This window comes from Aulonocara stuartgranti (genome assembly GCF_965226115.1).
Source record: "Aulonocara stuartgranti genome assembly, chromosome: 23".
Classification (NCBI taxonomy): domain Eukaryota; kingdom Metazoa; phylum Chordata; class Actinopteri; order Cichliformes; family Cichlidae; genus Aulonocara; species Aulonocara stuartgranti.
Genome location: NC_138958.1, coordinates 15,950,108 through 15,965,639, shown reverse-complemented (window position 1 = coordinate 15,965,639; position 15,532 = coordinate 15,950,108). Strand labels below are relative to the sequence as shown.

Below are 15,532 nucleotides of genomic sequence, written 5' to 3'. Positions count from 1 at the left end.
ATCATTAGTGAATAAAAACACACATTTGTTGTGATGAAAACTAAGTCTGTTAATGAAAACTATAATGAGCCATGTTGGTAGAAAAGCAAAGAACTATTACAAAAACGATAAAGCTTTTCATGAAGAGGAGAAGAACTGGAGCTGGATACCTGACTCCTGTAGGTATCTGTAGACCAGGAAGTTGACCTCATCACTGCTAATGCTCATCTTTACTCCTGTTACACCATGAGGTCAGCACACACACACCTAGCCTGGAAAACAGAGAGAGGTTCATCAGTGAAGGGGAAATCTCACCAGTTATTTAAGCTCAAACACAAAGTCAGTTTACAGCTGATGTTACTGTGGAAAAAGGAAATTACTGTAGAGCTTGCGCATGTACAGAGCTTTAAACTGGACCTCCTCGATCACACTTAATCACGTCACTGGTAGCAAAGTACATAGCCTACAGCTGCCTCAGTGCACAACATGATCACATGACCCTCGTCTTGCAGGACCTCAGATAAAACAAAGTAAGAAAGAAAGTTTAGCACCAGCAATTTGATTACATTTTAAAAAGCAACAATCACATTGAGGCACTGATTCATGTATTTACTGAGAAATAGAATAGAATAGAATAATCCTTTAATTGTCCCACAAGGGGAAATTTGGTTGTAACAGCAGCCAAAAAGACACATATACAAACAAACAGTACACAGAACAGAAACATACACAATTTTTTTTTCACATATTTACATTAAGGACAGTGGTTACTATATACAGAGAGTACTGTACAGTTATTAAATTAAAATAACTACAGGTAAGAGGCAGAAAGCGTGTCTACATGCCTGTGAGTCAAGACATCTGATGGAGTGTCATTGTTTTACTGTTTGTGTGCATTTTAGTCACTCTGGTCGTGCTATGCTCATGAGCACTCTAAGTGGCTTTTACTGTTTAATATTTTATCTGATTATGTCATTGTTTGATCATTTATGTGCTTCTGACTTTGCTCTGTGCTTAGATCCCTCTGCGTTTACGCTTCTTGTTTGTGCCATCAGCCTGCCAGGGATGAAGAGTAGCCTGTATGGCTAAATGTATGGCACACTGACATCATTAATTAAAACAAGCACAAAATTGACAAAAATAAAATAAAGGCTGCAGCTTATATCTTAACAACAGGCAGATTAAACACATGCTATTGCATTGGTGCTAACTAAAGCTGGACCAGCAGTCTGTTTAGTTTACATCAGTTGACGTCTTTATTTTTTCGATGTGATCCAGACCATGCTGGCTGTACGTTAATATGTGTTACAATTACTTCTCAGTTGGTGTTTTATTCACAGTGTGCCCACACCCCAAGCTGCTCTGTTCCCTCTGACCACATATTTAACATCTGATGCAGTCATCTGGGCACCGGCCCACTACAAACTACTCGACTGAAAAACACGAGCGGGAAGGAAATCAGCAGGACAGAAACACTTCTGCTGGTAGGACTCCTTTCGTGTGTGCGCCCAAGCACATGTCACATGATTTGACGTTGCCTTTGTGTGTGAACTAATATGGCTGGGAACCGCAAGTTTAACAACTGCGGGGTTAACAAGTGCAGAGAGCCGATTCCAAACAAGGACCAGTTCAAAGCCTGTTTCCCCCAGAGAGTAATCAGGCCTGGAGCTCCTCGCCTGCAGCACCCCCACCCGCCTCCCAGCAGGAGTCTCTCTGTGCATTTAATGGTAGTTAAGTGATTGAAACTCTCCTGGGTACTGTGGACACATTTCTTTTCAGAGGATTTTAACCTTGCATCATCTGGAACAGCTCAACATCTCCGTACACTGAGCAGTGGTCTTAGCATTGCTGGATGCTGAGCTGAGGGAGGGGGTAGAAGTTTCCTTTAATGACCACCTGATAAACCGGTCGCAGCGACGAAAAATAAGACACAATTACACACTACAACTGTGAAACATCAGTATTGTAGTTAGGGCTGCCACGATTTGTCGACTAGTCACGATTACGTCGACTATCAAAATCGTCGACGACTGATTTAATAGTCGACGCGTCGTTTGAAGCTTTGTAAGATCACAAAAGACGCAGGAATAAGTGGCAGGATTTAAGAGTGTAATAACGGACTGAAACAGAAGATGGCAGCATTGCATGTACAAGGATGTCAGCTACCGTTAAACCCCGAAGAAGAAGAAGAAGAAGCAGCTGTGTCCCAGAATTCATAGCGCGGCCCAGCGCAGTTTCCAACAATGGCGGCAGCTGGTTAGTTTTAATGTTACTCTTATTATTCTTTCTGGGTCACAAAATAAACGTTTAACATATTTTCAGGCGAGAATGTAGCTGTGTAAACTTCAAATATCTGCTCAGTTTATCAGGACACCACATATTTTCAAAAGCGCTCCGACGTTTTCGGAGACATCTGTTACCCACTGGCTCGTTAGCGAGCCGGGGGCTAGGCTCACTAGCGCCGTGAGAACACCGGACTCCCCGCAAATCGTTTTCAAACCCACCGCCGTCTTTCGCTACTCAGGTTAAATATATATGAGTCACTTAGATAACTTAAAATGTTATTGTTTGGCTTTTTTTTTTAGTATTTTATTTGTTCCTGAGTAAATCAGTTTGTCTGAGATTAAAGTTATAGTTTTTACACAGCTGAATAAACGTCAAGCAGACAGCTGATTATCAAAAGTGTGAGATGCTCCAGAATATACTCCAGTGTCCTGTTATATTTTAGATAGCAAGGAGTTTATTAAACTTCACCGAAACAATCCGCAAATTTCATTAAAATTTAATAAACTATCATCTTGTCTTTATTTTTAGTTAGCACAGACCTTAAACACTTAAAGCTGTAAGCTAATGATAGTTATATAAGAGCAGATGCTGCTGGTGCAATAAGCTGTAGTTTTGCGTCCAATGGATGATGATCTGATTAGTCGACTAATCGCAAAAATAATCGGTGACTAGTCGACTATCAAAATAATCGTTTGTGGCAGCCCTAATTGTAGTAGAGTAGAGCAGATCCCAAAAAATTCAATTACTCATGGATTTCTTCCTTGAGCAGATATTCTGTTTTTCATTATGCTGTTCTGATAAAGATCTAACGACAGAAAAGGACATTTAAAAATGACAATGTGATGCCACTACCTTTTTGTTGTTTGTTTGTTTTATTTCTATCCAAACACCATTTTCTTAACTGCTTATCCAATTCATATCCCCAGCTATTACCGAGTAAGAGGCTAGATGCACCATGGCACAACACAAAATTGTCAGTTGGACGTTAGTCGGGTTAACCAAATGAGCACGTTATTGGACTGTGAGAAGAACCAGGAAGGAACCACAGAGCCAACATTAAACTCCACACATACAGTTAGGGGTGGGCGGTATAAACTGTATTTGGTAGAAACGATATGAACAGCTTCGCCTGTTTTGGTCAAAAGCATTGCAGCGGCTGCAAACAATATCATCTGCAAATTATGCGGCGACAGTAATAGCAAAGAGACGAAGCACGTTTTGGAATATGAGGAAAGCCAAAAACTGCACTTCCTCCACTTCCATACCATTGATTTATTAATGTTGAATTCTCTCGCAGCTGCTCTATTCCCATGTTGTTGCAGTGTATTAATGACTAACCTTCTATAGTGGATGAATTATCTCAGTTGTTCTCCTGACTGAAGTTTGGTCCGTTTACAGCATCCTGCCATGTGATTACATTTGTCCCTAACCATCGGGAACACTCACTTTAACTTTTAAAGTTAGCGCTCATCCTCCAGCTTCACTGTGTTTGTTATGCTAACATAGTTGTGTCGCTAGCGATCACGTAGCACATCATTATATACCAGCTAGCCCAACTTCAGTAACCCTAAAAGTCACTGCTGTTTAGTTTCCTGTCTTCATTTATGTTGGAAGTGATAGCAGAGCTGTACGTTTTAATTTTTTTTAGAAATCTCTCAGTCATGAACATGCTATATCATGTTTAGGTAACTAGCGAAACTAGCGCGCTAACTTCCGCTAACTTCCTGCTAACTTCTAACACTGTTGTATTTAATACATTCTGTTTTCATGAATGCCTGAATGTTAAACTTAATTGTTACACCTGGTAAAGCAGCAACACTGACCGTTTTATTAAAGATGAAAGAAATTTGACAGTTTTTAACTCTCAGTGAAGATGCAGTGTTCATTGACTTTGGGACCTGAAGAAGACTGAGTTTTGGACCCAGATTACTCCGTGAGGCTCCTGACTACGGTAGCCGTAATGCTTCGACAATCCATCAAGCGGTACGGCTTCGTAGCTTACCAAAGTCATAGTAAAACATTTGACAGATTTTTGAGCGCCGTGTACCACATAAAATCGTTCGCGGTCAGTAAGCACAACCAGAATTCATATATAAGGCGCACCGGATTATAAGGCACGCTGGCGGATTTTAAGTGCACCTTATAGTGCGGAAAATACGGTATACAGAGGAAAAGAATATATCGTTAGTGCATATGTTTCAAATTATATCGCGATATGGATTTTAGGCCATATCGCGCAGCCCTACATACAGTCCTCGCTGGCCAGCAGATTTAAACCCAGAACCTTCATTGCTGTGAGGCAACGGTGCTAACCACGGTCATTTATTAATCCCTAATTTATGCCAGAGAAACAAACGATCTGACCTGATTTTATATCTCCTAATTTTTAATGAGATCACAAAATTGATGAGATTGCAACAGCAGCCACAAGCACTGATAATCTTCCATTTTATTTATTGGGAACAGCAGGACGATATTGGACTATGTGAATTTTTTGTTTTTGTTCAGTTCCCCCCCTTCTCAAAAACGAGCTGAGTAACGTGTACTTCAACAACTTTCTGGATATGTGGCCAGTACTGGCTGCCAGGTGCAAGTCCTCACTCTCCTGCAGCAAATCCACTTCTCTCTCTGTCTGAACTGTTCACTGTGTGACAGTGAGTACCTGTAAATGAGCAGTCTGCACATGTGCAATGTTAAACCGAGGCTGTGCACTGTGTGAGAGGAAAATAAGACATTCTGTCACATGTAAATGCAGCTGACTAACAGCTCTACCCTTCAACATGTGTGTGGTGAGTCTGTCAGGCAGCGTTGCGGTTCCAAAACGAGATGCTTGAAAATTTCTGCGGTTATTGAACTAAAAAGTACGCGCCCTTCCCGAGATACACCATTTCACTGACGATTTCTGCTGAAGCTCCACAAAATGGTATTTGAGAATCTGGTGTAACGACAACAACGACAAAGTAAGGCGAGTCAGTTGCATCAGCTTCACTGGAGAACAGGGGTGCCATGGCTGAGCTGTCTGGGGATGTGTTCATAACCCAGGAGACAGCAGATGAAGAAGAGGTGGTGTTGTTCTCTGGCATGTTGGCTCAGCGATACTTATCTGTGCCTGGACCCTCTGTCTCCAAAGAGAGAGAATTGTGTTTTCCACAGAGACAACTGTCAGCAAACAGATTGTTTTGAGGGGGCAGATAAACTCCAGGCAGACAAAATAATGGAAACCATCTCAGAGTTGAGCTTTTCAGCATAATTACAAAAGTAGCAACACTTTGTTGGGGCTGAAATGAGCCGTTCCTGCTGCAGCCCCATGAAACGGCACTACCACAGACACACTGTGTTAAATTAGACCTCTTATTATAATTAAATCATATGCAGCTGTCAGACTGCTTTCACTTCCACTTTACTACAGTGTTATACTGCAAGCTAACTTCTCAAACAAGCCACACCCATGTACTTTGCGGTTGGCCTTCTTGACGTAACGTGTGACAACCAGCCTCTGAAAAATACAACAATGACACAAAAATAAACTGCTCTGTGCAAGATCCTTAAAAAGTAATTTTACTGCTTCCACTACTGATCACATCTCTAGTTACACCACTACACTCAAGCTATTTTGTAATCATGTATCGGAAAGTCGTGGACAAAATACTGGTAAAAAAAAAAAAAAAAACCCTGAATATATTATATAATTTGATATGATGTAGCACAATCCAAAAGAACAACCTACAACGATAGGAAAAAATGAGCAAATTCATGACAGCCTACTCAAGACTGCACTGAAACCGACTCAGCTGGTGATATTTAGGGTTGCGAATTGAATCGATCTGTTTCTCTTTAAAGGATTTTTTGTGACGTTTGTCAACTCGACTCTGAGTTTAATCATCTTGTGAAGCTCAATTGCTAAATGGAGCCACACAGTGAATCCTTCTTACTTTGTTTCTTTTAAGGACACACGAGCTGTGCACACCCTCGTCTTGGGCTTTAGAGTAATTAAACTGAAGAAATTAAAGTAGTTTACCAGGTCTGTGCATCCTGTATTCAGAAAGTATTCATTTGTCCAGTAAACTGTTAACAAGCTAGAAAATTATAAAGTGACAAAACAAGGTGGCAAGCCCTCATTCTACCCGACAGCACCTTGCTATATGTCTATTTAGGTAGCTACTTCCATCTCTCTCAGTCTCTCCACCTATTAAAGATACCAGTGCACCATTTTAACTGAGAAAGGATCAATACAAAGCAGCGCAGTCAGTCTGTAGCATATTATACAAATAAATCTCACCCAGTGCTAATTTAAAGCAACTGCTTCTTCACTGAAATGCAACTTTGAGGTCAACTGCTTCAGCAGCAGCACACTTTAATTAGGCCTAAATAACTACATCACATTTGTATAGTGACCCAGGAACTAAAAAGTTCTATTGCCATAAGTCATGTAGTTCTAGAGTGGGATACGTGAAAGGCAAAAGCACCTTTGGTTTATTTGACAACTGTAGCTGCCCAACACTGAAAAACTATGATCTTATAAGAGCACAGTATGATTGTTCCAATACATTCCTCAAAAACAGGAAGACGCTCATATCAGCCATCTCCGGACAGAATTGTTGCCTATTTGACAAAAACTAATTGATATACGTTGAATCTACATTATGTGGTATTAAAGCTTACAGTTACTGGTAATGTGTGGTGCTCACATTAAGACTGGAGCTGCAGCCAGGAGCCTCGATCAATAACCATGAAAGCAGAGTATAATTTCAGCCACCTGCTGCTGTGCTTCTTTAACGGGGAACCTGTAGACGGTCCTGTCAGAGATCATTCAGACCTTTTGCTCAAATCCCTCCTGACAGCAGTGCTGTTAGTTTGTAAACAGTGAGCTGTAGTTCTCTCTACCACCACTCCACTGCAGTGGCGCTGTGGAGCCATGAGCGGTAGCCAGGAGCCTCTGTGTTGACAGTGTGGGAGAGTAAAGGGGGGATGGGAGAGGAGAAGGGAATCTCTGGCTCTACATTTTTTCCCTTCGCCTCTCTCCCTCTGTCTCTCTGTCTCTGTGCTGCCAGTGGCAGACTGGCCTGTACAGTAAATGCTAGATCTGGTTACTGCTCAAGGAGAGAGGGGGAGGGTAGGAGACACACACTCACGCACAATCAGACAATCAATAATCCCACCCACCCAACAAACAACAACAACAACAAAAATCAGGACAGGACTATTACTGCTGCATGTGACCTGTGCCATGACCATGAAGTTGCTCCAGAGGAAGCAAGACTGAAATCACACCAACAAGAATAAAGGGGCAGGTGGGCATGTGGGGCTGACCTTCACAATATGAAATCAATATCGCTAATAAATTAGATTTGCTTTGGTTCATCAGCTGACATCCATCCATCCACAAGGCCCCAATCAATAAGAAGGAATTCACTTCAACTGCCTTTTAATCATGTTTTATTTGAGATTGCATCTCCTACATTATGAAGAAAACACTTTATTTTAAGATGCTTATCATAAAAAAATGACTTCAATAGTGTAAAATACAACCAAACAGTTACTAAAAAATAACATAAAACCTTTTTATTTTCAACACTAACACAAACAACAAATGTTACTCTCTGGTAACAATGAAGTAGGACTGCAAGTTTTAAGACTGCACTACTGGTGCCCCTTTTCAACACAGTTTGTGTCTATCACAGGATACTGTGCTACACCACACACACTGCAATCCCATGGACTGCAGATAGCAATCTTCACACAAAATTTCCTCTCTGAGCAGTGCAGAACATTTCTAAATACTCAGGTCAATAAACTGCTTGCATCATCACTCAAGTTAAAAGTAATTAAAAAATGTTTTGTTGTGCCACTTACTACTCAGCTGTTTAGTCAAATGAATGACAAATTCCTAGCTGATTGCCCAGACTGATGAATGAAAAGTTTGTGAAAATATTCTACAGAGTAGTAACCGCTCGCAGTCCAAACATTTCACCCCTAAAGAATTGTGGCAACGATGTCCTTTTCAGTTCCACATCCTGAACAAGTGACAGAGAAAGCGTCAAGGTTGTGTTGTTTACCACTGAGCTCATGCGACTGGAAAAATCTACAGGCCTGTTGGTGAGTGTCGAGTTCATCACTGGTTGAAATTTGCTAGATCAGTGGTGGAACACCCACACTATGAAATGATGATGATGCAATGTGTTGTGTTATTCAGTAAGACCAGAAACTAGCTGTTTAGCCAAAAAAAGTCATTCGGAAAGTGTTTACAGAGGTGACGCAGCGAGAGCAGAGGATAGTTTTCTGGTAGACTTCATGCAACTGTTCCAGACAAACACCAAGGGGAGAAGGAAGAACTAGCACTAAAACTGAAAAACAAAAACAGAAATTCCCAAATTCTAACTCTGTGTTAAAGCACTGCATGTTTAATAAAATATCCTGTGTTGGCACAGTTACAGCCCTTTCTAAACTTGATGGACAACAACTGCTATGGTACCGAGACATTTCCCCTCTAGAACATTTGTTTCAAAAGCTCACGTATGTATCAATCCAGTCTTTAAGTGATGACGTGACGAATCCTGTTTCCGGGCCCAAAGTAGTCTGTAATATGGCTTTTGTAATCTTAACATGTTTAATGTTTTGTATCTTCTTCTATTTAATTTCAAAAAGCCCCTAAAAACAGCCTGTGATCACTGTCGGCCTCACTCGGCTTTTATTACCGTTATTGATTTTAAAGCTCAGTTTTTAAAACCTTAGGATGTAACTACAGCCCAGCCCATGCAGCAGTATATGAATGACTAACCTCGTATTTTGGATGGATTATCTCAGTTGTTCTCCTGGCTGAAGTTCGTTTACTTTTATCGAGTGGAAAAAAGCTAGCGTGTTTATATTATGCTAACATAGCTGTGTCGCTAGCGGTCACGTAGCACATTGTTATATAGCAGCTAGCCAAATTTCAGTAACCCTACAAATGTCACTGCTGTTTAGTTTTCTGTCTCCATTTATGTCGGAAGTGATAACAGAGCTGTACGTCTTAATTTATTTCCAAAATCCCTCAGTCAGGACATGCTATATTTTATTTAAATGGAAGCTAGCGAGCTAACGTCCTGCTAATTTCTAACTCCGTTAAATGTCATAAATACCGTTTTCATGGATGTCTCGATGTTAAACTTACAACAACTGTCAGTGATGCCACAATGATAGTTTGATTTAGAGACCTGCAGCAGAGTTTGAGTCCAGACAAGGCTAGTGACGTCAGACTTAAAGACCGGATAAGCAGCATTAGAAGGGAAAAAAAGGAATCGTCGCTTTTCATTACAGTGGTATTACGTGCAGTAAAGTGTGACATTAGTGGTATGGTTACAGCACAGCATTCTGTCACATTGCCTGTCATTTTCTCCGTATTTTATGAGGATTGGTAGGATATGAACAGCCACAGGCTGTGTGAACAAAAGGAGCCGCTGGCCTTACTGGAACAGTCTGAACACTCTATTTTGCTAAAGTATGTGCCAGAGGAGCCTTTATAAAATGGCAGGTGCATGCAATGAAACTGAACTTCAAACAAACTGCCACTGCACACCTTGTCTCTCCCACTCTGTGACAATAATATACACCATTTAGGTTTGGTGTTCTCTAAAGGTATTTCTGCATCATGCGTAAAGGAGACCCAAGCTGTGATGTCTGCTGCTCTGATTCTACTCTGCACCAGTGCAGATAAAATGGGGCTCATTCCTATTTAAAGCTTCTCTCTCTGTCTCTGAGACCTGACGGTTTGGCTCTATTTTCAGAGCAGCAGAAAGAAAATTCAGGCAGTGGGGGATGGGATGATTTAAAGGAAACCATATTTCAAATCATCTCTCACTGTATAACGTGTCCAATTCTTCTGAAACCAGACAGAGTCACACATGAAAATCTGTTTCTCTCCTATTGTGCTGCCACAATGACACACTGAAAGCAAAGGCAAGACAAAGGTTACAGTCAGTCTCGAGCGATTCAGAATACATGTAGATGTACATGTAGAACTGCGCCACCAAAAATATTAGCAGCAACAACATCGCAAAAGACGGCGTTTAAAGGCTCAAACACATTTCCGTGTTTGTATTTTTATTCTGGGGCTAGACTAACACATCTGCAATATTCATAGCTTAAAACCCTTAAAGATAAATAAATAAATAAAACGCATTTCCATCCTCGGTGCAGAACAAACTATTAGTTCTTAGTGCTTTTAGACCACCATCCTGATTTGCCCACTCTGTGCCAGCTTCGGTGGTTAAACAAATAATCTGCTTGTTAAGTGAAGACACATCAACATCAAAGCGTCTCCTGGATGAGGCTCTCTTCTTTTTAAAATCCTGGAGTGCTTAGTTTCTTGAGTTTTTGTTTGTTTGTTTTTTAGCAAACACAAGACCATTCAGCTGTTCTCGGCCTTTACAGCTCTTCATTAGCACTAGTCATGTGTAACATGCTCAAATATGGTTTGAAAAAAAACTCCCGATACTCACGAACACTATAGGGCTGCATTGTTAAGAAAAGAATCACTCTCCAGCCAACCACAGCTTTTATGGCTGCTAGTATTTATTTTTCACTTTCTGGTTACTACTCAATATTAAAGCTCGATTTAGACTTCTGCAGGAAATTTACATCCTAACTTGTGTAATAACCAGAAACTCCTTTTATCCCTACACAGTAAGGCTGCCACGATTGCGTCGACTATCAAAATCGTTGTCGAATATTAAAATCGTCGACGCGTCGTTTGAAGCTTTCTAAGATCCCAAAAGACGCAGGAATAAGTAGTAGGATTTAAGAGTGTAATAACGGACTGAAACAGAAGATGGCAGCACTGCATGTACAAGGACGCCAGCTGCCGTTAAACACCAAAGAAGAAGAAACTGTGTCCCAGAATTCATAGCGCGGCCCTGCTCAGTTTTCAACAATGGCGGCAGCTAGTTAGTTTAAATATTACTCTTATTATTCTTTCATGGTCATAAAATAAACATTTAACATATTTTGTAGCTGTGTAAACCTCAAATGTCTGCTCAGTTTATCAAGACACCACATATTTTCAAAAGCGCTCCGACGTTTTCGGAGACGTCTGTTACCCACCAGCTCGATAGCTAGCCGGGGGCAAGGCCCACTAGAGCCCGTGAGAACGCCGGACTCCCGGCCAATCGTTTTCAAACCCACCGCCATCTTTCGCTACTCAGGTTAAACGTGATATATGAGTCACTTAGATAACTTAAAAACTGTTATTGTTTGGCTTTTTTCAGTATTTTATTTGTTCCTGAGTAAATCCTCAGACAACTGATTATCAGAAGTGTGAGATCCTCGAGAATATACCCCGGTGTCCTGTTATATTTTAGACTGTTAGCAAACGGCTGAGTTTATTAAACTTCACCAAAACAATCTGCAGATTTCATTAAAATTTAATAAACTATCATCTTGTCTTTATTTTTAGTTAGCACATACCTTAAACACTTAAAGCTGTAAGCTAATGATAGTTATATAAGAGCAGATGCTGCTGGTGCAATAAGCTTTATGTTTTACGTCCAAAGGATGCATGATCTGATTAGTTGACTAATCGCAAAAATAATCGGTGACTAGTCGACTATCAAAGTAATCATTTGTGGCAGCCCTACTATACAGCAACCATCTATGCCTTTCGCACACACGGCTCTTGCTCTCAGACATGCCTGGGCTTGTGAGCACTAGGTATTGTAAACACATGACGTTGCTTTAGCAATGACATACAAATATGACACTTTCATATCATGTAAAAATATATATTATTATCATCATCATGATCATGAACAATATGACATGGCACAGCCCTTATGCTTCTTTGCAAGAGAGACCTTTGTGCCTATGTTGCTGATCATGATCTATGCACATAACTCAACTAGTGGGCCTTGCTAGCACATGCTATATTCATGTTGGCACCATTTGCAGAGATAACCAGCAAAGCTAGCTCATCCACCTCCTCCACGGCTGATGTAATTCCAACTGCCACACTCTCAAATGTCTCTTATGAGGGCAACTCTGGGATTAAAACAATGAAAAGGACACTCCTGCAAGCTGTCACCAGACAGATGAGCACCGCTGACGACAAACCACCACACCGACTCGCAATGACGCTTAGCCCAACATGTAGGGGTGAATCTGGAAGATCACTCTCCTGCCAAAAACAGCATAGTGAAAATGTAAATGTGGTTCATAGCCTGAGTTTAAGGTGGGTTTAAATTTGCAAACATCTGTGTAGACCTGTGATTTTTTTAATACATAAATATATTTTTTCTCCTAAGATGTACTACTTTTGATTCTATGTTTAAACCACAGCTGGGGCATTGGAGGCTTCAGAATCACTTCAGCTGCACAAAACACAAGAGCACCTTTATGAATGCATTTAACCAAAGACAGCAGGAGCACGAAGAGCCCGGTGCAGCAAGCAGCTCGAGCCATGTCCTCAACAGTCTTTGGTTTCCTGAGTTTACTTCAGCTTCCTCGAAATTCCTCTGTGCCCCCCTGCACCAGCATAGAAAGCGAGAGGCTGTTTGCATGGTCTCTAACAACAAGGACGAGAAAATACGTGCCAACCACAGAGAAAGCGGAAATGTTTCTTTAATGAGAAAGAATCTGCAGCTTATGGAACAAAACTCATCATTTCTCTTACTTATCTGGAAATTCCAGTTCCTACTTTCACTAAAGATTTATTTTAAAAAAATTACTACCCCCTTTATTTCTATGTTACTAAAGCTCTTGTTTAAGATGCTCACTCACACACAAGGAGTCCCAGCCCCTTCTGCACAGCGAGGAAAGCACCTTATTAATTAACGCTGGTCTCGGACAGATACTAAATACTCCATCAGTATCAGTGCATCCCAAGGTAGTTGTGTATGATGCAATGACAACAGAAATGAATCATAATCTGCTTGTGGCTCTCCCCTCCCCCTCTCCTGGGTTACTGGTCGCTTAGAGTGACAGATTGCATTGGCAAGCCCAGCTCAGCCTCACATGGCCAGTGAGAGGTCAGAGAGGCTAGCTGTCTGTCGGTGACAGATGGTAGCATGTAGTCTCTGCCAGCTAGCCTTGCTTGACGGGCAGTTAAACCTGCTATGGGCAGCTCGTGTCCATCTGAATGCATGAGGTCAGTGAGGGCCACTGAATCAGCGGTGGTTATCTCACAGCGAGCTGCCGTGATGACTAAGATTAGAAGACCTCGCCCAAGTCAGAATCCAAATCACATTTTGAGAATCTCTTTAGAAGGTCAGGTCTGATCTACTTATCTGGAACCAGTCCTGGTTACAGCCTGCTTTGCAATACCCATAATCATGTTGGACACGGGACTGGACGAATGCTAATGAGAGCATTTGGGTTCTACTGTCGGATATTTACCTGATGGTGGGCATTACTTTACTGATATACCATGAAAACATTCAGTTCCTCATATAAAGCGATCCCCATTCAGTTCCTCGTAATCAGTTAGCAAATATATCATATTGGTGTTTTGGGAGTTTTTTCAGGTTTTACACTGGAGCTGCCCTTCTTTGCACACACAATGACACCTGACATCACATATTAAGCCTTTTGTTTTCTGTTGTTTTTAATGGATTTACTATAGTAAGCCATTAATCCGCATACCCTAAGAAGCAGGCAGGCATCTATTTCCAGTAACATACTGTGAGATCAGAGGTACTGACTCTAACAAACAAGTTGAGTCTATTTACTGACAGGTGAGGTTAACAGGTGACCACAGGTCAGGTGTGAAATCGTGGGTTAGAACATGATGTAACGACAAAGAGTCCCCATTACGTGTATAAGCAACCAAGTATAACTCATTGATCTGTAAATGCAAAATAGTGAATACAGGGAAAACAAATGTGGCTTATTCTAAACACTGTTAGCAGAATTCAAACTCTCTAACCTGGGTTATATTAGGGTGATTTGTTTTTCACATTGCCTGAACTGAACTGATAAAACCTGGTTGTATCAGAGAGACTTACTTTGAAAGCAAAGGAAGGCTACATCTGTAAATATATAACAATCATTTATGTCCTGATTTCTTAAAAGAAACAGAGGTAGGGCAAGAATATTATCACAGGCCTCGACACACCGATACACGTCAACATCTTTCATCTAAGAAAGCATTTGACTTGTAACCTTTTGTTGTGTGATGCAACATTTGACAGTTGTACACAGATGCTGATAGAGATCTGGATCAGTATTATCAGCAAAAGTAGTGCCATTGAGAACTTGACCACATGTGGTTACGCTGTTGGAGTGAATTTGGTAGCTTAAAAAAAATTTAGCATGCATCTAGATGTGGTATTTGGTGCAAGACGACTAATGACGTGCTTAAGTTGGGAAATATTGCAGCAGCTGGACTAGCCGGACATTTTTGCAATATCTATTAAAGGTCTGTTGTGATGTGTTTTCTCTACTCTTGTACTTAGGCTTCAGGATTATGCATTACTCGATGACTGTAGAAGGGGAACAAAGCTCTCAAAGGCTGAAAGCTAGCATGAATTAACTTCACACAGTGACTCTAAAACATGTCTGAAAACTCTGCAAATCAATGTTCTTTTGAAAAAGGAATAACTTTTAAAAAATATAGGGAGATAATAACTAGCTGTCTCCTGGAATCTCCAGCTCCCTCTATTCCTGCAGAAGTCAGCACTGTGAACACCAACACAATGCTACTAATGTAAAACATGAAGGTCTATATTTATCAATTTGTCCAACTAGCAAACATAAGATATGTAGAATATTTCTTTTGGCAGGTGGTTGAGCGTGCCTGAACGAGCAGATGCACTCGCCAATGCTTTGGCATTCACCAACTTTTATTATTTGCAGTTTTCAGAGATAAGATAAGATAAGATACCTTTATTAGTCCCACAAGGGGAAATTTCATGTTAAGGCTGCCGACCTATTGCAGATATATGATTTAGTGAGCATTTTAACAAGAAGCAGAATGCCAAAGAAGTGTTTAAAGGAGCTACTGCGGAGACTAGGGTTTAGTTGGCAGTGATATTATGGCCTGTCCACACTGCTCTCTAACATTCCTGAAGCAGACAACCCAACATTCACTCAAACTTCATGCAATTATGGGCCAGCCGTGTGAATGTAAAAGAGGAGACAGAAGTTTTTCTCTTTCCAACCCTCTTTCTTCCCCATTTTTTACTCAACTATGTGTCACAGTTCATGAGTACAGCTCAATACATCTCTATCAATGTCTGTCTGGAAGCATGCTCCATTATCTGCATTTTAGGAAGCGTCTTCACTAGGGATGGGTATCGTT

The 15,532-nt window shown here is 40.9% G+C and overlaps 1 protein-coding gene across 2 annotated transcripts in view; it reads right to left on the bottom strand.

The window, feature by feature from the left end:
- tbl1xr1a (TBL1X/Y related 1a) overlaps positions 1 to 15,532 on the bottom strand; it is a 49,625-nt gene that overhangs the window by 9,359 nt on the left and 24,734 nt on the right. The window contains exons 1-2 of one of the 2 annotated variants that reach the window (XM_082524435.1): positions 360 to 486; positions 150 to 251 (exon numbers count right to left, since the gene is read on the bottom strand). In XM_082524435.1, the coding sequence (XP_082380561.1) occupies positions 150 to 207 (58 nt within the window). In that variant the 5' untranslated portion in view covers positions 208 to 251; positions 360 to 486. Of the gene's footprint in view, positions 1 to 149; positions 252 to 359; positions 487 to 15,532 lie in introns of those variants that run through there. The other variant, XM_082524434.1, reaches the window with a different exon arrangement.